The sequence below is a fragment of the Peromyscus leucopus genome, chromosome 9, assembly GCF_004664715.2.
Source record: "Peromyscus leucopus breed LL Stock chromosome 9, UCI_PerLeu_2.1, whole genome shotgun sequence".
NCBI lineage: Eukaryota > Metazoa > Chordata > Mammalia > Rodentia > Cricetidae > Peromyscus > Peromyscus leucopus.
Window position 1 is genome coordinate 3,007,207 of NC_051070.1, and position 24,324 is coordinate 3,031,530.

At 48.8% G+C, this 24,324-nt stretch overlaps 1 protein-coding gene across 1 annotated transcript in view; it reads left to right on the forward strand.

Annotated features, from left to right (window-relative positions):
- Positions 1–7,264: 7,264 nt before the first annotated feature.
- Positions 7,265–24,324, forward strand: part of Slc15a1 (solute carrier family 15 member 1) — a 44,637-nt gene continuing 27,577 nt past the window's right edge. The window contains exons 1-5 of the mRNA XM_037208316.1: positions 7,265–7,358; positions 22,044–22,060; positions 22,420–22,501; positions 22,597–22,738; positions 23,695–23,814. Coding sequence (XP_037064211.1) covers positions 7,355–7,358; positions 22,044–22,060; positions 22,420–22,501; positions 22,597–22,738; positions 23,695–23,814 — 365 coding nt within the window. The 5' untranslated portion in view covers positions 7,265–7,354. The remainder of the gene's footprint in view (positions 7,359–22,043; positions 22,061–22,419; positions 22,502–22,596; positions 22,739–23,694; positions 23,815–24,324) is intronic.

The following is a 24,324-nucleotide window of genomic DNA, read 5'->3' on the forward strand; positions in this document are numbered from 1 at the left end:
TCAATAAAAGAGGAAAAAAGAAAAAGAAAATGCCGATTCTCCTCCTAGCAGCTATCAACTGCTGGTAGCTCCTTAGAAGGAGACTTCATGGCCACCTCTCCATGTAGGTGTAGTGGTATTTGCTCTGCCCATGACCTTGGGCTATACATGTACATAACCTCTTAAAAGGAGAGGAGCGAGGGGTCACGTGGTCCCTTCTTCCTTATTTATGGCGTGATCGGACTCCAGATGACCTGGGAATTGAACCCAGTTCCTCTGGAACGTCAGTCAGTGCTCTTAACTGCTGACCCACCTCTCTCCGTAAGAGGTCACCTACAAGGACAAGAAGCACCACCTCCTTCATTTAGCCCAAGGTCCTGGGCGGAGCAAATACCATTGCATTGTGGGCTTTGGTCTGGCCTGAGCTCTCTCTCCCAGCTGTTGTGGAGTTCACGTGTGCAGCTGCCCAGCTGTGTCTGGAAGACACTGTTTCTTTGTACATTCACCACCTCTGGCTCTGACAGTCTTTCTGCCCCTTTTCACACAATGATTCCTGAGCCTCCGGGACAGGGCACCGTATTGATGGTCCTTTTAGGACTGAACATTCCTCAGTCTCTTATTCTCTACACCTTGCCAGTTGTGGGAGTCAGTGTTTATCATCTACTGCAAACAGAAGTTTCTCTGTTGTGGGTTGAGAGATGCATTACTCTGTGGGTATAACAATAAGTCATTAGGCGTCAGTTTAATATGTCCACTTTGCAGAGTAGTAGGTTTTCCCCTAAGGCCTATGACCTGTCTGTAACATGAATATAAAAGGTCTTATTAATAAAAAAACAAAAACAAAAAACCCAGATCTAGATATTGGGGTGAACACTGAAAGATCAGAGAAGCAGAGCAAGCCACAGCCAGCCTTGCCTCGCCAACTCCTCAGCTGATCCTGTTTCCACAAATCCCCAGACTGAAGGTGTCCGAGTCCTCAACCCCTCAGGGTCTCAGTTGAACTGCTGCTGCTCAGTTCCTGTCTCCTCATCATTCTCCACCCAGCCATGTCACCTCCTGGGATTAAAGGTGTGTGTGCTTCCCAAGCAAAGGCATGAGATCTCAAGTGCTGGGATTAAAGACGTGTGCCACCACTGTCTGGCCTCTATGTCTAATCTAGTGGCTGGCTCTGTCCTCTGATCCCCAGATAGGTTTTATTGGGTTGCACAACATATCACCACACCTGTCGAACCACAGGTTCTTGGTCCAGCAATGGTACCAAGTATGGGTTTTATTTTGTGGAGCAGAACTGAAATCCAGTCAGGAGGTGATTGGTAACTCCCATGATGTTTGTGGACTACTGCTCCCGTGGGCACTGGTTTCCTTCTTGATTTGAGGTAAGACAGTGGTGCGCCCCTGGAGTGCTGACAACCTGAGATGAGGTCTGCCATTGTTGGTCCAGACTGTGCTCGCCCTGATTCCCAAGCTTGCCATCTCTACATGACTTTATTCATGGTTGCTGAAGCAGGTGGTTATAGGAGGGTAACAGAGAAAGCCGGAAAGAGCTGCAACCCATCCATTCCCGAGGTGGTGGGCAAGCCACTCTGTACCTAGGAGAGGCCCTGCAACACCATGTCAGGGAAGAAACCCGGCTTGAAATATTCCCCTCCTCTCAACTTCGCGATGAAGGTTTCTTGTGCACTGTTTAAATTGGTGGCCTTTGCTCCCTCGGGTGAAATGGAGCTACTTCAAGAAAAGGGGTGGCTCCTTCAGCTTGGCTCCGTCTGTGCAGCTGTAACAGAATGCCACAAGTTTAGAGGAGATTTCTAAATAAAGATCAGAAATTGACTTCTACAGTTCTGAAGGATGGGAGGTCCAAGACCACTGGACCACATCTGGTGAGGGGCCTCCTCACAGCATCACAACATGGTGAAGCCCACCACTTGGTGACAGAGTTCTCAAGAGAGTGGGAAAAGTACCAGACCTCCTTGTTTGATAACTCACTCACTCCAGGGAAAACAAGGGCATCAACCCAGTGGAGGAAGGGGAATGTCAGGCAGGAACAAGGAGCATGAATGGGCCCCCTGCAGCCACCTTCTCCCAGGCATCACTTGCAATGTATGCATAAGGATGTCTGCTTCCTCTCGGACAGACTGATCGTCAGTGGTCCTGTTACAGATGGTTTGGTCTGTGGTTCTGATGTAGACAGCAGGAGGTTCCCTTCCCCAGGGAGGCATGAGGCAGTGGTGAAGAGAAAATACTGTTTTACAAACCAAAGACCAGCCTGGAGCCATGGGTAGACATGGGGTACACACCTGGATGTAGCTCAGTTGGCAAACCGCTTGTCCAGATGCACAGATGGGCTTGAGCTCCAGAACTGCACAGACCAGGAATGCTGGCACATGTCTGTAGTAGCAGAACTTGAGAGGTGAAGACAGGCCCATCAGGAGCACAAAGTCGTCTTTGCCTACATAGTGAGTTCAAGGACAACCTTGAGTTCATGGAATTCATTTGTGTCTCAAAAAAGAAAGCATACAATAGAATCAAGAAAATGGAATGAATGAGTACCCCACTAATGAGGCATATCAAAAATGTGTATCCCCCAAAGTCCTCTGTTAACACAGTTGCTCCAGCTCACTGCTGCCCCTGCTTCCGGAATCTGAGATCACTTTCTCTTTCCCTCTTCACCCTCCTCCCAACATCTGCTGACAGCCCAGCTGACATGTCTTGTTGTTTTTCTCTCAAATGCCAATAAAAGTTGTCCTAGGTTCCTCTCTGACCCCACTTTAAATTATTTTATCAATGAAACCAAAAGCCTGCAAAAGGGACCCTGTGTTCCCTGTGACATCATGGCCTGAATCGCTTCTTAGGGTCCCACCTGGCCCCTGTTACGATGAGGTTAAGTTTCCATCATATGCTTTGGTCAGAGGACATAGTCAAACGCAGCAAAGCTTAGCGGGCGTGGGTGATCGACAGCCTTCTGACTGAGCACAGGCTTTGGCAGACAGGAAGAAGAAGGACCTCAACTGAAAGGAGCAGGGCACATCTGGGGGAAAAGTTCTGCCCTCTCGCCAGCTGTGTGACTTTCGGGAATTCATGAGGTCTCCATGCACTTTAGTTTCACCTCCGTGAAACATGGACACCAACGTTCCCTGAGGTAAGACTGCTGAATGATGATGAGGACCTAAGCCAGCTGGTGCAAAAACATCAGCTCATTATATATTTTTCTCTTTTCTTTTATTCCAGAAAGTTCCCAAATCAAAACATTGAAAAACAAAACACGGCTTTGAGGAAAGAACTGCACAAGATGATAATGTATAGCATTTAATCATAGGATTCGCATATACTGTGTGATAAATATGAATTACTATCAACACTGAGGGTAAGTATGACTGAGATCTATATTTGAAAGCAAAATCTGCCAAAAAGTTGTGATTTAAATTCATTTGGTTAGATTTAAAAAGTGTCAATTAACATCCATACGAAATGCCCAGTTATTTTGATGCATCTTTTTAACTTTCTTAATTATTATTTTATCTCATGTGTATGGGTGTTTTGCTGGCATGTATGTGTATACCTGGTGTCAATGGAGTCCAGAAGAGGGCATCAGATGCCCTAGAGCTGAAGTTGGATGTGAGCCACTACATGGGTACTGGGAATTGAATCCAGGTCTTCTGGAAGAGTAGCAAGTGCCCTTGCTACTGAGCCATCTCCAGCCCCCATCTTTTTTTTTTTAATTTTATTTATTTTGTTTTACAATACCATTCAGTTCTACATATCAGCCACGGGTTCCCCTATTCTCCTCCCTCCCACACCCTCCCCTTACCCCCAGCCCACGCCCCATTCCCACCTCCTCCAGGGCAAATCCTCCCCCGAGGACTGTGATCAACCTGATAGACTCAGTCCAGGCAGGTCCAGTCCCTTCCTCCTAGCCTGAGCCAAGTGTCCCTGCATAAGCTCCAGGTTTCAAACAGCCAACTCATGCAATGAGCACAGGACTTGGTCCCACTGCCTAGTTGCCTCCCAAACAGATCAAGCCAATCAAATGTCTCACCTATTCAGAGGGCCTGATCCAGCTGGGGGCCCCTCAGCCTTTGGTTCATAGTTCATGTGTTTCCATTCATTTGGCTATTTTTTTTTCAATAATTGAGTAAAACCGAAATTTATTATAAGCCTCAGTCGTCCTAGGGACCTCCATGCTATATATATAGCCTCCATGGTTCTATGGGTTGTGGTCTGATTGTTCTTTATTTTATATCTAGAATCCACTTATGAGTGAGTACATACCATGACTGTCTTTCTGGGTTTGGTTTACCTCACTTGGGATGATTTTTTCTAGTTCCATCCATTTGCCTGCAAATTTCATGCTTTCATTGTTTTTCTCTGCTGAGTAGTACTCCATTGTGTATATGTGCCACATTTTTTTCATCCATTCTTCCGTTGATGGGCATCTAGGTTGTTTCCAGGTTCTGGCTATTACAAATAGTGTCCAGCCCCCATCTTGACGCAGTAAACAGGACATCGCAGTTTGGTACAACACAAGGGTAGAAGTGGCCCCTAAGAACCATTTCCACAGTCCTAGGTTTCATTTCTTAATATTCTGAGGACTGGAGGGCTCACAGACTGAGGACTGGAGCACTCACAGACTGAGGACTGGAGGGCTCACAGACTAAGGACTGGAGCACTCACAGACTGAGGACTGGAGTGCTCACAGACTGAGGACTGGAGCACTCACAGACTGAGGACTGGAGGGCTCACAGACTGAGGACTGGAGCACTCACAGACTGAGGACTGGAGCACTCACAGACTGAGGACTGGAGCACTCACAGACTGAGGACTGGAGCACTCACAGACTGAGGACTGGAGCACTCACAGACTGAGGACTGGAGCACTCACAGACTGAGGACTGGAGGGCTCACAGACTGAGGACTGGAGGGCTAATAGCCTAAGACATACACATTTCTTCTGCCTTCTCTTGGTTCCAGAGCTTCACTGAGGGAGCCTGAGCTTAGCAGCTGGTCCTCCATCTTCTGTTTTCCAATAACTCTCGTTGGCTGGAGATGTAGCACTTGTCGTATTATGTGTGACAATCTGGACCTGATCCTCAGCAACACCTCCCCAAACGTGTTTTTCTCAGAGCAAATGATCTTCATTTCCTTGTTTCAGATTTCCCCTCCCTCATTACTCAGAACCACTCCTCGAGTGGATGGCTGTGGAACTTTAATTGTGTTGCTTATTCCAAAAGTCCCTTAGCCACCAGCCTCCACAGAGCTGAAGTCCCCTGGCAAGCAGCCTTAGAGGAGAGAGGCAGAAATAACACAGGCAGAGGGTGTCTGAAGACAGAGGTGGAGGCTGGAGTGTGGCCTCAGCGGGGACCACAGGAGCGGGAAGAGTGAAGGCAAGATTGTCCCTACAGCCTTCAGAGGGAGCTCTCTGCCCGGCTCTAGTTAACACTTCTGCCTCCAGAACCAGGAGAGAGTACAGTTCTGGTACTTCAAGCAACTGGGCTTTTTAATCTACTAGAGAAGCCCCATGCTAAGATCTGGAGGGATGAGGGGAGAGCGAGCTGAAGAGAGGCCACACAGTGTGACTCTCCAAGTCAGTGTAGAGGACAGAGATGCTCCCAGATCTGCTGCTCCCACCACACACCAAGGAGCAGTCCAGCCTCTGGAAACAGAACGCAAGCTCTGTGGACAAAGGACTGTTTGTTTCAGTTTGTCTGATGCCAGGCACTGGCCCTTGAACGTGGAGGTAACAAATGACTAATGCTTGAGCCAAGGGTTGGATAAGCAGAATAGAGACAGCACAGGCCTCCTAAGTGCCAAAACACCAGCTACTCTCCAGGATCCCATCGTTTCTGACTCCGTGGATGCCGGGGCTGCTGCTGCTGATCCAGGACCACACCAAAACCCTGATTGGAAGCCGGGTGCTTTCATGGAGGCCCATGATATGAAGCCTATGAACTCAACAACTCAAAGTTCATCTGCAGAGGAGACCAATCAAGGAGGAACCAGCAGCTCACCTCTGTCCCCAGGGCTAACAGCAGGTGTGTGCCCGCCTCCCCATCGGCCCTCTGTGGTCCTTCCACCTGCAACATCGGCTGTTCCTCAGTGAGTATCAACCACTCAAGGGTGGAAGAAGTTTCTTCCTCCTGTGCCCACGGAAGGAAGGGAAGGACAGGTGCAACTGCCTGTGAAGAAGGGCTTCCTCGGCTCCACCCACACACCACCGCCTCCCAGCAGGCCGGCTGGGAGTTCTCAAGGGCAGATGATAAGGATGGTGATCGGTGATCGGATAAACAAAGTGAAGCATAATGGTGCTATAGAAGCCCATCGCCCTTAAAGAAAGGGAGTTCTGACCCATGCAGGAATATGGCTGAGCCTTGAGAAGCCACTAAGAGTGAATCTGCACAGTCCACTCACACAAGGCACCTGCAGGGGTCTAACTCAGAGAGGAAGTTGAGACTGCCAGGGACTGGGGAGCAAATGCAGACAGATGTTTAATGGGACACAGCTTAGCTTGAAAGATGAAGTTCTGTAGATGGATGAAGTTGGCGAATGTACACAATGTCTTCTTAACAGTTAAGATGATCAGCCTACGTTATGCATCTCTCACTGCCGATTTAGGACAGCTGTGGGGTGTGAGGGGGGTAACTCTCACCTGTACACAGCTATAGATGAGCTGGGGCTGGGTGGGGAGTCCCTCCTCAATAGATAAATGAATAAGTAATCAGCAAACAATTGAAACTCACTTTCATTTCCATCGTAATGCTCCTCTGTAGGCTTCCAAAGCCCAAACCTCCTCAAGGCTGAGCAGAAAGATGGACATGCCGAGTGTCCCACTCTGTAATCCCAGAGCTGGGGTGGGGAGGGTGGGGGAGCAGGGCTCCAGGTCTCTTCTGCTGCGGAGCAAGTTTGAGGACACAGACATACACAAAGGTAGAGCGGTTCTCTGAGCTGTTTGCAAAGTGGGGTCCCAGGACCAGCGCAAGCCCTTTAGACTGTCAAACAAGCAGGTTCTCGGCCCCAGTTTGGCTCTCTTGACTCAGCAAAATCTCAAGGTGGTGCCTGGCGACATACATTTTAACAAGCCTCCAGGTGACCACTCACAAAGGGAGTCCTTGGTTCCAGATCTCTCCAGCTGCCCCTGTCACTTGGGACATTTGCACCTATCCTGTCCCTTAGGGTTTTGGGAGCAGCATCAGGGACAGGTATCCCGCAGCAGCCAGGGTTTATGTGATGTTAACCTCGACTCCTTCAAGGGTGGAGCCCCGGGCGGCCCCGCCTCACACTCCTACAGCCCCACAGGTAGCCAGCTGGGCAGGGCCTGGAAACAAAGTCAGGGAGGCTCAACTCCTGCTCGCCAGTCACCAGCCCGGAGCCTTGGAGCCGCCACCATGGGTACGTGAGCATGGGCAGCTGGGGCGGGGTCTCCGGGAGCAGGGACACTTCTGTCGCGGGACGCCGCTGAGCATGGGCAGCTGGGGCGGGGTCTCCGGGAGCAGGGACACTTCTGTCGCGGGACGCCGCAGGGCGAGATTGCGGAGCAGGTGCCACCGGGCGGGCAATGACTCCTCGCTGGCAACAGGGAGCAGCCTGGCTGGAAACCTAGGCACAGGGTTTTGAAGTTCCCTCCTAGGCGGTCAGACGCCAAGGCTGGGGGAAGAGATGGCAGTACCCGCCACCCGCCTGCCTCTTAGAGACTCGGGTTTTCATTCTCTCGGTGCCAAGTGGCTGTGGCCTTGGAGTTGGACTGAGTCCTGCGGGTGATGGCAGAAAGGGGCGGTGCTGGGGGCCTGGAGGAGCCCGGTGGGGGTGCCGTTGCTCTGCCCTTGCCTCTAGCTGAGAGAGTGACCCTGGAGTTCTCAAGGGAATCGCTGGCCCCAGGGTAAGTCAGTCCTGGCCTTCTTCAGGTTCTACCGCGTTCCTCAGATTTAAAAGACGCACGAATCCAGTAGCCCGTTCTTGAGCAGTCCGTAATAGGCCTGCTCTGCCTCAAAGTAAGCCGGCTCTGGAAGTGACTGAGGACCACAGACCTGAGGCCACCGGTTCCCTTAAGGCTGGGATAACAAGCTGACTCCCCCAAAGCCCGGCTCTGATGGCCAGCCCCTGCTTTGCAGGCTGCGCGCGGGCACGGGCAGCGGAGAGCCAGCGTAGCCTGCTCGGCATCGTGCTCATTTTACTTCGCTCCCCTCGCGCCTCACTTCCTACCGGACCGCACCAGGAGTTTTGGAGACAGCAGCGAGGGAGTGGTCACACACTGGACGTTAGCTGTAGCAAACTGCTGTGGGGGAAAGAGTTCTCGGGTCCTTTAGGATGGAGGGCGTCAGACTACGGACCGCATCCAGCTTCTAAGAGGAGCTCCGGACCCCACTCCCACGGCCGCGCTTGTAACATTTCATGGGGCGGCCTGAGCTGCCCGTGTCCGACTCTGATATCAGGGGCCTGGCTTGTCACGGGATTCGCATTGTGTGACATGTGGTTTGCGCTTCTAACAGATGGCTCTGGTGAGGACAGTTCTCAGAAACCTGGAAGAAAAGAGTATAGAACTGACTTTAAAAGCATAGGGCCCCAAAGGAATGGGTGTTTCCTTATTTGTAAACTTCCTCAACTGGAGTTTTGCCGCAGGGGTTGCCTGGCATGAGAAGAGCAACCAGTGGTCTACATTCAAACCAGGGTTTGGTTTGTAGACATCTCAGCTTCCCAATGTCAAGAGCAAGGAAATGGAAAAGATAATTAAAAAGTGTTGTGGGGGGGGGGTGCAGTGACTTGCTCTCTTGAAAACAGTTGTCGGCAGTTAGATTGTGTCAAAGTTGTTTCAGGTGCTGTGTGATGGACCATGACCCTAGAAATACTTGGTGAGTGAACAAAAGAGCAGAAACGGGTTCTTGGAGGAAGCGGTGCTCCAGCTGCCCACTGCTTCACTGTGGTCTTCACACCAGGGACCCTCCCTCCCCCTGGGAATCCAATGACTGGGGAGGAGGGACCTGTGAGTCTGTAGCACTCATCCAATGACTGGGGAGGAGGGACCTGTGAGTCTGTAGCACTCACCGGCAAGGCAGCTGCCTGGGATGTGGGCATTCATGGCTGAGCCTGACCGTGTCTGATGGAAATCTTAAACCTCAGACTTGTTTTTAAGCGGAGATCAGCAGTCTTTTCTGAGCGGGACCAGTGGTAGTGACGCCTGGGCTCTGTCCTTGGAGTGTAGAAACAGCCGCAGACACTGTAAACATGTGGGTGGAGCTATCCCAATAAAACCAGGTACAAGCATTGACGGTCAGGTTTTGTATGGTTTTCTTTTCACTTTTAGTTGTCTTTTTAAAAAAATACTCCTTTTAATTTTTTATTGAATTTTTTTATTTACTGTGTACGCGTGCATACACACATCTCATCCACTCTTGTGTTTTTTGAGACAAGAGTCTCATTCTATAGCTCAGACTGGCCTGGACCTCAACTATGCAGCCCAGACTAGCCTCAAACTCATAACAATCCTCCTGCTTCAACCTCCCAAGTGCTGGGATTACAAGTGTGAGCCAACAGACCTTGCATTTGTATAATTTCCCATGTGCTCACAAAACAGCCTTCACTTTTCTCCATCGTTTAAAATGGCATCGGTCTTAGCTCCTGAGCTGGTGTAGTACTGAGTCCGTGTCTGCTGACAGCTGACTGAAGGAGGGCATGCTGGAAGAGAGGCGCTGTCCACACCGCTGGTCTCTCCGGGCTGACTGAACACCAGAAACACTCACAGACTGGGGAGAAGCCTCAGGAGAGAGCAGCCAGGTCACCGCTGGGAGGCCGAGGAGACATGCTTTCAGGATTTCTAAGACTTGGTGTCTTTCCTGTCACCACTCTTATCTAAAACTCTACAAAAGGTCATGCTGGATTTGATGCTGCTGTGGAACTCATTTGACACGCCAGTTCACTCACGTACTTAAGTCTGGCTCTGACAATGAGGTACAATAGTCAAGCTCTGAGAAGGAAGCTTCTGGGTTACTTGAGAAGTCTGCTTCCTCAGTGCAGCGTGCTCTACCACATGCCTTCCTCAGATCTCAGCCTTGTTTGTACGTCTTGGAGTCTTCCCAAGCCAGCCTCTTGCTTGGGTGTGAGGGGATGAACCAGCCTTGCCTAACCTCCCACCTGGCCATTTAAAAGTCCTTCCTCATTCTCTCCAGTGTGCAGGGCCGAAGTGCAGGGAAGCCGGCATTCTGCTCCAAGCTAGGAGTGATCAGCTCGCAGCTGAGGCTTCTTCTATACATGGGTGGAGACCTGACTAGCAGCTAAGCTGCGGTCTCACTAACATTTCTAATTTTATTTTTACCTTTTTTTTTTTTTGAGATGAGGTCTCAATTCAAATGCTTTGTATCTGAAAATGATCTTGACCTTCTAATCCTCTTGCCTCCACTTCCCAAGTGTTGGGATTACATTTTATGTGGTGGCAAGATCAAATCTTGTCCATGCTGTGCAGACACTCTACCTGCCATGCTCCATCCCTGGGAGGCTTTCTAACTTTATCACACAGAAACTCACCTGGATGAGCACCACCTCTAGGTCCCTGGCTCCACGGAACTGGGATGGGAGCTAAGGATGGGCCGGTACACAGGCTCTGAGGATGCCCTGTTGCTGGTCCTGGGACCCCACTCTGAGAATGATGGTTTACAATGACTGGCCGAGCTCTCTTCGCCTTGACCCTTACCCGTGTTTAAATGTTGCTATTGTGTTCTAGACATTAGATTGTGGTAATAATTAGTGTGGCCTGTGCCCCGGGTACATGTGAGTACATGTCCACTGTGATGGGTAGATTTGGGGCAGTTTGGAAAATGACTGTGGAGACAGGGGAATCAAGATGCAGTGATGGTCCACTGTGGCTGGCACACAGCGTAGGCCTAAGTCCCTGATTTATGCAGATGTTTACTTCCCATGGAAGGCCATAGACCAGTCCCTCCTGGAAGCAAATCATATCCTTGGGGCAGGAACCAATAGAAACATTTCTGTCCTCTGGATTGCTACTGAGATAAAGGAGAGCACAGAAAGCAGCTGATGATGGAGTTATAAGATGGAGGCGTGGCCATCTTCCTGCTAAATCTTGGCTTTGCCCTTCACACTTCCAGGAGCCGCCTGGGTCGGGGGAAAATATCACCATCTCATTTTCTCAGGTTTTCTGATTTTTAACTTTCCTTCTGCCCTTGAAATTACTGAGGCATCTCATGAAGAACAGAGAACAGATCTAGGGCTTATACATTTAGCCACTCCAGCTCCAGGAAACTTCACTAGCCGAAGGGCACGTTCCCATTCTGTTCTCCAAGGAGAACCGCTTGGGACAGAGTGGCCACATACCATGGAATCATGCTTAGCGACTGGGACTTCTCAACTCTGTTGTGTTCCCACTCGGGGTCCAGAGCTCCATGACACAGTGGCAAGTGGATTCTATCCCTGGCCGGAGGGAAAGTGGGTAGGTTTCTCAGGTGAGCCGATAAAGAAACAAAAACAAGGGTGAGTCCTGAGGGACATCTGCAGTCCCGCCCTGGTGACAGAGAGGAGTAAGGGCAATGTTATCAGGAGCCAGTGACGACTGACTCAGAGAACCCTGTAATGCTGACACAGTTGCAACACAAGGAACCGGAGAGTCTGTTTTGTAACCTTGTCCCTTGGTTTACAAGCACAGCTGCTCCCGGCTGGCAGGACAGAGGTGAAGCATGTCTCAGCACTCAGCTAACGCTGTTGACGGAACTGGAAAGGTGCCTCAGCAGTGAGGAGCACTTTCTGCTCTTCCAGAGGACCCAAGTTTGGTTCCCAGCACCCACATAAAATACCACCTGAATTCCAGCTCCAGGGGTGCTATCACCATCTTCTGGAATCTGTGGCCACTGCACTCACATGGCATACGTATGCGCTCTCTCTCTCTCTCTCTCTCTCTCTCTCTCTCTCTCTCTCTCTCTCTCTCTCTCTCTCTCTCTCTCACACACACACACACACACACACACACACACACACACACACCTTTTTTAAAACAGAAGAAAAAGTACACTGTCTGGGGGAGGAGGAACAGGATCTTCCCCAGACTTCAGAGGCGGGAGGTTTTCCAGGTGTTTCCACTGAAGCCTGCCTGCAGCTCCCCCACCAGCTTGCAGGAGATTTCCACCTACTGGATAGTATGTGGGTGGAGGTGCTAATGAGCATGCGCCTCCCTAGGAGGTTTTGGTTCAAGAATCAGACTCAAGACTGGAAAGGCTACAAAGGTAGGAAAGCCCATCCCACGGGTCTCAAACCAAACCATTTAAAATGCCCACAGTCTGCCCACAGTGACAAGCTTTTGTAACAAGCTCTGTTGGAACTCATCAGCGGTTCACTTGTAAATCTGAGACATTCTTGAGGAAAAGAATCCCCTCTGTTCAAGCCAAACACATGAACTCACATGGTGCGATCCTTTCCTGTGGCTCCCATAACTAAAGCGGCACAGTGTTCTAAAACGTGAGTGTGTTTTCTCATAGATATGGGAGCTGGGAGTTCCAAGTCAAGGTGTTAGGAAGTGATGCTCTATCTGAAAGCTGGGGGCGGGGGGCAGCTCTGATCCAGGCCTTTCTCTTGGCTTCTGGCGACCCTGAAGCCACTGGCTTGGGGACATTGCTTCAGTCTATTTCCACTGCCACATGGCCATCTTCCTTCTGTGGGTCTTTCTCCATCTCTTCCCTTGTAAGGACATCCCCACACTGGATTAACAGCCCACCCTTCTCCCACTCAACCTCACCTAGATGAATTATCTTTGTAGCAAGCTTATTTGCAAAAAGGTCATATTGTGAGATTCTGGAAAGCACTGTGTAACCCACACATAATACCAAGAAAATGTGTTATATTGCATACATACCGTATTAAGTTGTATTATATATAGCACATAAAGATGACTGTTTTGGGGTCAGCAGCAGCATCCCAGGTGTCACCTTGGGTAGCCAGTGACTCCCCAGCCACATAGATGGACTTTTGTGTCACAGTCCCAGTCAATCCTAAACAACCCATTTAGTAATGGAAAGGGTATGAGAAAAATTACCCCCATGATATAGGTAACATCAGGCAAAATCTATGCGGGGCGTGGTGATGCACATCTTTAATCCCAACACTCAGGAAGTAAAGGTGTGCAGATCTCTGTGAGTTCAAGGCCAGCCTAATCTACATAGTGAGTTCTAAGACATCCAGGGCTACAGAGTGAGAACCTGTCTCAAAACTCAGGCAGAAATGTATCAGGTGAAATCACAATCACTTAAACTGTCAAAGTAAGCACAGGCAACTTACCTCATTATTCTAAAACTCGGGACATTGCTCTGCAAGTCTGTGTTAGGGGGAGGATGGAGCGGGAGTCAAGTCTCCAGGCAGTCTGTGCATAATGTTCAGTCATTGATACACTTTTTATTTTCAAAGCAGCCATTTCTTCTGCTTGTTCATCCCCAGATCGTAAGACTGGGGGGAAAGTTACTTAACACTTACATGGAGCATTATTAAATAATAGGTAACAAAATTTAAAATGCACACACTTTACCAACTTCTAGAATTTTCTTATCTTTCCACATTAGCAATGAGGTGTGTGCAATCTAAATGTCAACAAGGAAAGCATTTTCGTTCTGTCTCGAGCCTTTCAGATTAATTTTGCCATAGTGAAGCAGGTTTTAATTTTCTAGTCCTGATTCATCACCTTAAGAAAAGAAAGTGTTGTGTAGGAAAGTTGTCGTCTCAGTTGTCTTTGAAACAAACTCCTCAAAAGACCAAAGGCTAATTCCTTTTAATTTAACAATCTATAGATGTTGTTTTCCCCTGTGAAAATATATTTTGTGTATCGATACAGCGTGCCCACACACATTCCTGCTGCCAGTAGGCAGGTTTCTGTCCCCATTGGGGATCTCCAAGTTGAGCTGGAGGGCATGTGTTGCCTCTGCAGCCACCTTCCTCTTGCTTCTGTCTCCCTCCAGAGGTCTCTCCTCTTTAATCAAGGAATACAGCTATCTCTTCTGTGTGGACCAAATGCTTAGTCTAAGCCTTAGGCTGAGTCCTGACCCAAGGGTGTCCTGCACGCAGTAAAATATCCAAGTGTAGATAAAGAAACCAGCTTGGGGAGCAAGGGTTATGTCAGTTACTTTCTATTGCTGTTACAAAACACCATGACCAAGGCAACTTATAAAAGACAGCATTTACTGGAACTCACAGTTCCAGAGGGTTAGAGTCCATGACCATTGAGGAGGGGACATTGGCCACAGGCAGGTAGGCATGGGTCTGGAGTGGTAGGTGAGAGAGTTTATGTCCTGATCCATAAGTGTGAGGGATGAGGGGAGGGAGGGAGGTTGGGAGGAAAGGAGAAAGAGGGGAAGCAAGTGGGGTGGGGTGGGTGAACCTAATTGGGATGGTTTGAGCTTTTAAAACCTCAAAGCTGACAGCGGTGGCACACGCCTTTAATCCCAGCACTCGGGAGGCAGAGCCAGGTGGATCTCTGTGAGTTGGAGGCCAGCCTAGGCTACAGAGAGAGCTCCAGGACAGGAACCACAACTATAGTGAGAAACCCTGTCTCAAAAAAACAAAACAAAAAACCTCAAAGCCCACCCCTAGTGACGCATCCTCCATCAAGGCCACACCTCCTAATCCTTCCCAAACAGTTCCACTAACAGTGGACCAAGCATTCAACTATATGAGCCTATGGGGGCCATCCTTATTCAAACCACCGTAGTTTACCATTGTGATGCCTAGGGAAACAGTCTTACTGAGCACCTGGTCCCTGTCTATATCTGGGCAGAATTTAGGACTACTTCCTGGGTCTCTTGTTTTGTTACATAGCAACTCTGGTCTGCTGGCCTTTTCGTGCCATGAAGCAATCTGGGACTGAATGATCTCTGATCTTGTCCAAGGATAGCTGGATCCTGTGGCCCACAATACCCTGTCTGCTGAGTCACAACAGAAGATGTGCTCAGAGAATCATGTCTGGTTATAAGACAAGATTGTGTGCATGTAGGCACACACATCTGTAGAGGCCAGAAGTTGATGTCAAGGACTTTTTTGCTTTTAGTTTTTAGGTTGGTTTTTTTGAGACAAGGTATTCCTGTGTAGCCTTGCCTATCCTGGAACTCACTCTGTAGACCAGGCTGGCCTCAAACTCACAGAGTGCTGGGATTAAAGGCATATGCTACCATGCCTAACAATGCCAACTGTCTTCCTTAATCTCTCTCCACCTTATTTTTTCAGACTCTCTGTTTCTTACCTGTTTATCAGGCTGGCTGGCCAGTGGGCTTTGGAGGTCCTCCTGTCTCTGCCTCTGTAGTGCTGGGATTTACGTGCTGTTTGCCATGCCTGGCTTTTTCTGTGAATCTTGAGAATCTGAACTTAGGTCCTTATAAATATAAGAAACTACTGACTAAGCCATCTTCCTGGCCCTTTAGAAACCTTTTTAAAGGATGAGGGATGTTGCAACGTAAAGTAACAAGTGGTACATAGCAAGCAGCCTTTGACCGTTATGGGCTGGGATAGGTATCCCCAAAGTTCATATGTAGAGAAGCCCAGGCCCCCAGTACCCAGAATTTGACCTCTCTGAGACCAGGACAGTTGCAAATGTGACCAGTGAAGAAGAGACCATGGAGTGGGGTGGGCTACAAGTTCAGAATAACTAATACCTTATTAGAGGGGCAAATGTTGGCATAGACACATACACGAGAAGGAGGCTGTGTGGGCATGAAGACAATGCTTCTATAACCCCCCCCCCCAGAGAGGTCCAGAACATTCTCACTCTCCAGCACAGAATACAAAAACTCTGACAACACTTTGATCTCAGACCTCTAGCTTCCGGGACTGTGAAGCAATGATCTGGGCTGGTTTTGAACCACCAGCATCATGTGATACCTTGGATTATAATCCTACAAAATGCTTATGCTGTCCGGGAGCTGTGCCCCGAACCTAAGCAGTGGATGCCAGTTGAGAGCACACATGAGACAGAGCATGGCCTGACTGACGGATGAGAACAACACAAGTAGGTCATCCAGGAAGAGTGCCCTGGCATCTGGCCTGCAACACAGACATGTCAGGAGCTGCTGCTGGCACTGTGAGTTGTGTGGTGCCCACTGCTGAGGAACTGAGGCTAGGCAGCCGTTAAGTGGCTCTCTGTTCCATGCCCATCTCCTGAAAAGCTATACGGATACCCATCACATGTGTTGAGACTCAGGAGGTGCATGGGGTCTGGACTCATCACAGGCCTCTCCTCCCCTGTGTCCCAAGAGGACTACAAGCCTTCTGCCATGACTCAGATCAACCATGGACAATCTGGTCTTTGGTAAGGTCCCTAGCACTGAGCTGATCCTTTTAGCATTTAGGTAGCCTTCTTTGTTCTTGGAATGTTTATTTTTGTTTAAGAAAGGATCTCTCTACATAACACTGGCTGTCCTAGAACTCACTATGTAGCCCAGGCTGGCCTTGAACTCAGATATCTGCCTGCCTCTGCCTCCCCACCACCATCCCTGGCTTCACTTGCTTTGGCAGTGAATGGTATAGAAAGGACAATCCCCGATGTCATCATCATGCCATTGCTTCTTTGTATGGTGGTTAAAGGCACCCATTGAATAACTCAAGATAAAGTTCATATTTCAAGATCTGTAAGGATATCAGCAAGTCCCCTTTTCCGTGGAAGAAAAGATGCCCAGAGGGTAGGGTGCTGATATTTTTAGAAATGTTAGGAAATAGTTTTTCTCCATCTGAAAGTAGGGGTTCCTTTCTCAGACCTCAGCAAATGCTTTGTTCTTCCAAGATCCCAAATCCAACTTCTGGAAGTGCACTCTGTGGCCCGAGGGTCGCTGAGTGATCTCAGCTGAGTGCCATATGATGTTCTGACCATGGATGGCATATGCCCAGAAGGTTACAACATGCTATAGACCTGTGATAGGTTGTACCATCCAGGTTTTTGTAAAATACACTCCATAATGTTTGAGCAATGATGAAAATATCATCGTGATCTTTGCTATCAAAGATGAAATACATTTCTCAGAACACACCCCATTAAGCATCTCTCACTGTATTGATTTCTAGGTAACAGAACACTGCTTAGAGACTCTAACCTACATTGTTTAAAATGTGCTCTGCATAAATCACAGGAAATGCTCTTGTTAACAGAGAAATGTTTTTAAGTGGTGGTCTCACAGAGTCTCATTTTTCCTGCTTTCTCTGTCCCTCCACTGCATTCCAAAGTTAGTAACAAGAGAAATGCAGAATATATCCTGACAGTTATTAAATTTTGTCTAAATTTTTTAGACAATAGAAAGTAAAAATCTATTAGGCATAATAACAACAAAAGCCAATGTTTAGTCAGTGATTAGACATATTGGCACCACTGAGCTTTCTAGATAAGGGTATTTGGAGTCTAGATGTGGCCCTGATCATACTTACATCTCTAAGTGATCTAGGAGCTGTTCTGGAAACATGGAGTCACTCCAACATGCTGACTGAGTGTAGTGACCAGGATAACCACCACACCGATGGACTGAAGTAATCAAGTCATGTTGAAGTTGAAATCAGATGGAGAGAAAACTATTTCGTATCACTTCTAAAAATACCTGCGTCTGAGTTCAGATCAAGTCTGAACTTTTGGTCCCTAGTTCTGCACTTGACCTTTCTATGATAGCTGTCCTGTTCACAAAGGTACATTCGGATAAGAAACGTTGACTTTGGTGTGTGGCCAGCAGATAGCTCTGATTTCTATTAAAAGCGCTGAGCGACCTCTGCCCGGGAATAATAAAGGCAGTTCTCAGGAATGCACACCTTTCAAAACACAAAATGCTTCCCGTAGGATGGCTGGGCCCTGCCTCTCAGGCTTCTGTTTGAGTGAGGTTGGACATTTCCTTTTCCATGATGGAATTCTAGGTGTGATGATGGGTCAGCTAAGGTCTCAGCCTGCTGAACATTTCCCATAACCGTCTATGCATTGCATATAAATCAGTGCTAGGTGGTGTTTAACAGAAATAGAGAGTTGCGCTGTGGAGATACAGGGTCCTCCCTTGTGAGCCAGAGCGCTAGGGGCACGAGAAAGGCACCAATGTGGTGAAACTCGCCCTGGCTCTGTGGACTCCGGGCCTCGTTCCATCTCACTCCCTGCTCTGTCCTTAGAGCGCCATGGGGAGGTCGTATTCTGTGAGGTTTAAGAAGATGGAGCATTGGGGGCACTGCTGTACCTTCAAGAGCACAAGCCACCCTGCAATAAATCAGGGCACTGAAGAACACCCACAGCCTGGTTTACCTCCTCCGCCCTGTTCCCTGGGCACTAAGACTCTTCCTTGTGTGGGAATGAACAGTGGCTGAAGGGAGTGTCTGTAGCTGGTGCACTGTATTACCATGTTCTATCAAGAAGAGGGTGGCATAGGAGGTTATGTACCCCAAGACTAGGCAAGCGTGGATGATGAGAAACCATGGAGCAGGTCCCCCGGGAATGCTCAAACATCAAGTGTGAGGGGGAAAAGACACCAAAGAGAGAGTGACGGAGGGTGGAGAGGGCTGACCTCTGAGAAGCAGTGGCTGTCGCCCAAGCCTACAGCTAAGCTGGAGTGATCCCATAGGGGTGGCTCCAGGAAAACGCCCCTCCCTCTCATTGACCCAGGGCTCCTCATAGGCCAAGCACAGCGGAAGTTGTCAGGTCCTAGGAATGGACAGAAGGAAAATGCTCAGCCAGGGAATGTGGAGTGGGGGTGGGGGATGGGGAGTGGGGGTGCGGGGTAGTTACTTTTCTCACTGCTGTGACAAAATACACGAAAAAGGAAATCTGAGGAAGGGAGGGTTTATTCGGGCTATCTGAGTGTACAGACCATCACAGCCAGGAAAGTCCATCCCTGCGGCAAAAGCATAGTCACGTGACCTCCACAGACAGAAAGTAGAGAGAGATGACATCCGGTGCTCAGCTCAGCTTCCCCTGGTTCAATGCAGGACCAGCCCAAGGGTACGGTTCACACTCAGGACAGGTCTTCCCTCCTCCTCAGTTCAACCTCTCTGGAAATACCCTCTTAGCATACCCAGGGATCTGTTGCCACAGTGACGTAGATCTAACCAAGATGGAAGTTAAGATTAACCACCACATAGATCAAGTTTCAGGTCAGGATCTGAACTCTGCTTGAAGATTGAGACAATCGACTCTTTGGAGACCTTTTTTAGTGAACACTGAATTGTCATTCAGGACAGTACCATTCAAGACTGAAGATTCTAGGATGGTTGTTGTTGGTTTTTGCTCTTTGGTGGGGGCCTGCCACCTAGCTCCCAAATAAATACACATGGAGGCTTATCCTTAATTATAAATGCCCAGCCTTAGCTTGGCTTGTTTCTTGCCAACTTTCCTTAACTTTAAATTATCCCATCTACCTTTTGCCTCTGGGCTTTTTCCTTTTCTTACGTCTGTATATCTTACTTTCATACTTATTCCATGACTGGCTGGGTGGCTGGGTGGCTGGCCCTAGCGTCCTCATCTCCTTGTTCTCTTGCTCCTTCTCCTCCTTCTTCTCCCTCCTCCCAGACTTCTCTATTTCTTCTCTCTGCCTGCCAGCCCTGCCTGCTTTGCTATGGGCTGTTCAGCTCTTTATTAGACCATCAGATGTTTTAGACAGGCTCAGTAACAGAGCTTCACAGAGTTAAACAAATGCAACATAAAAGAATGCAACACATCTTTACATCATTAAACAAATGTCCTGCAGCATAAACAAATGTAACACACCTTAAAATAATATTCCACAATAGATGGTAGTGTCTCCAATTTACTAATGCAGTAAGCTGGGAGAGAAACCTTCACATAAACTTTTTTTTTTACACTGTCTGTGTGCATGTTTGTATCAGTCAAAGGAAACTTTGAACGAGTCTGTTCTCCTAACGTGTAGATTCTGTGACTTGAACCCAAGTCTTCAGCCTTGGTGTCAGCGCCCTTTCTGTCTGAGCCATCCATCTTGCTGGCCCCTCATGGGCTCTTATAGTAGCCTTACGAAGCAGGTGGCATTCTTTATCTTCATTTCAACTGTCCAGTTATCCAGGCTTGCCCAGGACCCCAGATGCCAGCTGGCAGAACTGAGGTTCAATCTCAGGCCTGACCCCTTGGCTCTCTTTCTGCACATGGCACTTTGAAGTAGCCCTTCCATCGAAGATCTCTTAACTGGGAAAAACCCAGTTTGGTTATGGTGTAGAAGCTCTGGCTCCAGCTTCTACAGCAAGAAGAATTGAAAACTGGAGTCCAAGGAGATCAGGGTGGTGTGATTTCCTTCCTCAGATCAAGGACTAAAATATCATCAAACAGACTCTGAAGTGGGCAAAACACAAGACCATCTGGTGTGGTGCCTGGGGTCACGGCTGAGCTGGGCAAGTGGAAAGGGCCCCCAGCTCAGCTGACAGGAACAGGAAGGGATGTGCCTGTCAGGGAGGTGAGTGGGGGCTGGTTTGCCGGGAGCCATATGATCTAGGTCAAGAAAAGAGTTCCTCCCACAGAACTCGGGTTTGGCTTATTGTGGGGGTGGATCTGGGAGTTACACAGACTGACAGTACATGGTGGGACTCCTGGGGGGAAGAGTTGTGAATGGAGAGACTGAGGCAGGAGCAGCCGTGGACCAGTACCTGCCCAGCTTCTGCCTTTGGTTTCTGCTCGGGATAGCTAGCTGGTCTTCCTGGTTCTCAGGGCCAGAGAAATGATAATCTTTACATATGGATATCTGTCAGGCAACAGGACCACAGCTTACACGTGCTTCTCAAAGTGTGAGGTCTCCAGACTGCATCCATATGACCATGGAGCTTGTTTGAGAGCCAGATTCTCCCGACATCTTAATACAAGGCACAGTGACCAATGTGGGTTCTAGCCGAGCTCTCTCCTGAGTTCGCTCTGCTGCAGGATGGGCGCAGGGGCCACAACTGGCGCTCAAGGATTACTCATAATCCTCCAGTGCAGCAGTTTTCAAAGCATGCGACCACTGGCGACTGGTTAGAAAATGCAGTCACGTGTGTCTGCCAGACCTACAGAGTCAGCAGCTCTGAGCAGCCCAGCAGTTCTGTTCTCACCAGCCCCGGAGAGTCTCAGGAACAGATGGGTCTGTAACTCACCACTGCTGAGCTGTTGACTCCTAACAGAGGCAGGAATGCCTCAGGAGCCCTAGCCGCAGAGAACTCTAAGATGAGACCAATGAGGGCTGGGAAACAGGAAGAGGGTGGGTTTCCCCCCTAAAAAGGGACACAGTGGTGACAGATAGTGATAAGTATGGAGCAATGTGTAGGTATAGGGAGCAGAAGATTTAGTGAAGACCAGAGACAAGGGTGTAGAACACCCCAAAATTCAGAGGAGGGAGACAGAGGAGCAGAGGTCTCTGCCTCTGAGGCCATGGGGCTGAAGGTGCTCCTCAGATCTTAGGTTTGAGTTCTCATGCCTTGTTGTTTTCACCAACTTCTAACAATAGCCTGGCTCACTGTCTGTACTGTAAAAGAGATAGGGATGTTAAGATGGGTAGCATGCTTCTTCCATTGAGAGACTCAGTCTAGAGGGGAGGCAAGACTACGTATGAATGACCCATCATTACAGCACACCGTGTGTGAGCGCCAATGCTGAAAGTCGAGTGGAGAGGTGTATGTGAAAGGAGGTAGGCACCCAGCAACAGGCTGCCGTCTCCCATGGCATGAAGTGAGAGCACACAACATGTGCCGTGAACGAACAGCGGATATCACGGGGTCTTTGCGTGGAGAAGGGCTGGAGGGGGGCAGGGTTAGGAGCGGGAAGGAGTGACTGAATCCTCACTCTGGATTAGGCACCCCAAAGCACGTATACCTCGGCGGTTTAACCCCAGAGGACCCTGATGCCCCGTGAGGTAGTGAAGAACACTGTCCGGATTTTATAAGAGGCAGCCCTTGAGGTGTTTGAGGAGGGAATGGTTTGGGCATGATTTTCTGAGCGCTGCTTCTCACTCCTGAATGCCCACAAGCATTGCCTGAGGAGATCAGTCCTCACTGCAGATGAAATGTGAAAGTCGAGGCTTGGGATCCCAAAGAACGCCAAAGCTAATTGTTATGAGAAGCCAGGGGAGCTGAGTCGGATGTGAATTTAACATTGGTGTTTTGTTTTTCTTTTAGGGACACCCAAGTCACGGGTGAGTATCCTTTGTCCTTCTCCTGTGTCTCTGTCATGGAAGTTGTACAGTGTTTTGTTCCTCAGCGGCCACAAATGCGCTTTATTCACTCGACACATGCTTTGCTCAGGCCATAGGGGATGGTCCTGAGTTCTGCATAAGAGGCCCTCGCCTTAGGAAATGTTTATTTCCTGCTCATGCTAGTTAATTTACTTCATTGCAGTCTCTGTGTGGGGATGACTAACATAGGCTATAAAAATCACAAAATTCAAGATTCTGGGTCAGAATAGAGCTGAGAATTGATGAAGTGTGGTGGATCTCTGTCCAGCCTCCAGTGCTGGTGTGTGAGCACATCTGGATGTTATTTTCCTTTTTGTCAGAGCTGCTTTGGTTACCCCTTGAGCATCTTCTTCATCGTGGTCAATGAATTCTGTGAAAGATTCTCCTACTATGGGATGCGAGGTAAGTATCGGGCTCACCTCGCCCTTCTGTAAGAGCGTGTGTTCCCTTAGCCAGCCCTAACTCGGTTTCTCTCTTCCACCTGCCCCCGCGGAAAGCACTCCTGGTCCTGTACTTCAGAAACTTCATTGGCTGGGACGACGATCTGTCCACGGCCATCTACCACACATTCGCTGCCCTGTGCTACCTGACTCCAATTCTCGGAGCTCTGATCGCAGACTCCTGGCTGGGGAAGTTCAAGTGAGTGATCGGGACTTTCTCATCACACAATTTGTGAGCTTTGTGATTTGGGATGATAGGCTAGGCGGGAGGAAGACTCAAGGAAAGAAACTTGTAGGACATCTGCGGCCTTGTTTCTGCTTAATATCATATTCTTAGCACAGCACTGGGAATCAAGAAGGTTGTAGATTTGTCATTGTTTACTTTTGTGCCCAGCCACAACCAAACTGTATCATTTTGAAATAGTGGCAAAGACCCTGCTATCACTGGTGAGACTTGGCGTTCCGAGCTGGGAAAACAAAGGCTGCCCGATGCTCAGGCCTTGCTGCTGCAGGCTCATGTGGCGTGGCGGAGGGAAAACTGCTGTGAGCACTCACCTAGCCAGAGGACGTCTCATGGGGCACTACCAGGAAAAGCTTCCTGGGACTTTAGAGAGAAGGAAGATGTTCTCCATAGGCAGGAGCAAGAACAGGCATTCTCTTTAAAGAAGTGTGTCAAGTTGGTCTTGTCTTCTTACCAGGCACAAGACTAGAAACTCTTTTTGTAATTGTTTGAAAGTCCCACAGATGTATGTAATGTTTTTTGATCAAGTTCACCTTGAATTCTTTCCATCCAGTTCCTCTCTTAGCCCACCACTTATTCCTTCCCGACGCCATGTTTGGTTGTTTTAACCCTTGAGTCCACTCAGTGCTGCCAGGATTAGTAAGTCGTATTGTCCAAAGCTATAAACACTAATTTCTGTGGTAGCAGAGGCTGAAGTGGAGGGGAATTAGAGGTGGGGCTTCCCCTTCTGGGCTCTAGCCAAAATTTCACTCTATGCCCCTTGCTCTCCCCTCCTGAGAATTCATATTTTTACCCAGTTTTGAAAAAAACGGGTGGGTCCATGACAGGACCCTTTGAAGTTTTGCAGGAAGGAAAATGAAAAAGGACAGCTACTGTGCAATTAACTGGGACTTTCTTACCCTTTCTAAACGCAGGACAATTATTTCATTATCCATCATCTACACTATTGGACAGGCGGTCATCTCAGTGAGCTCAATTAATGACCTCACGGACCACAACCATGATGGCACTCCTGACATCCTTCCAGTGCATGTGTGAGTCCTTGGCCACTGCTGCCCCGCCCCCTCTGCTGCCCCGCCCCTGGTGCCCCTCCCCTCTGATGCCCCGCCCCCTCTGCTGCCCCGCCCCTTCACTGCTTGCTTATCTGATACTCTGATGATTTACCTTGTTCCTTGAATGTCTCCAAGAACGCAGAGAGGTTTTGCCTCCCTAGTCAGTAATGCACAAAAGGCAGTTCAATGGACTGAGAGTTGAGTCCTCAGGATGCCACCACCCTAATGTCTGCTCGCTTTGACGTGAGTTGAGACATCCCATTTGGTGTATGGTCATGGTGTATGGTCATGCTCGTCTTGTCTTTCTTAGAGGGACATAGCTCCCATAGACCTTGGCCCTCAACACCACCAACTTTCCTCACTATCCAAGACCTTTAGTTTCTCCCTGTAACTACACAGGTTATTTTTGAGTAGTTTGATAACAGACATTGTCCTAGTCATCTGCTCTGAACTCTTGACAGCAAGGTTTATTCTTGTTGGAGTTAGTCTCCT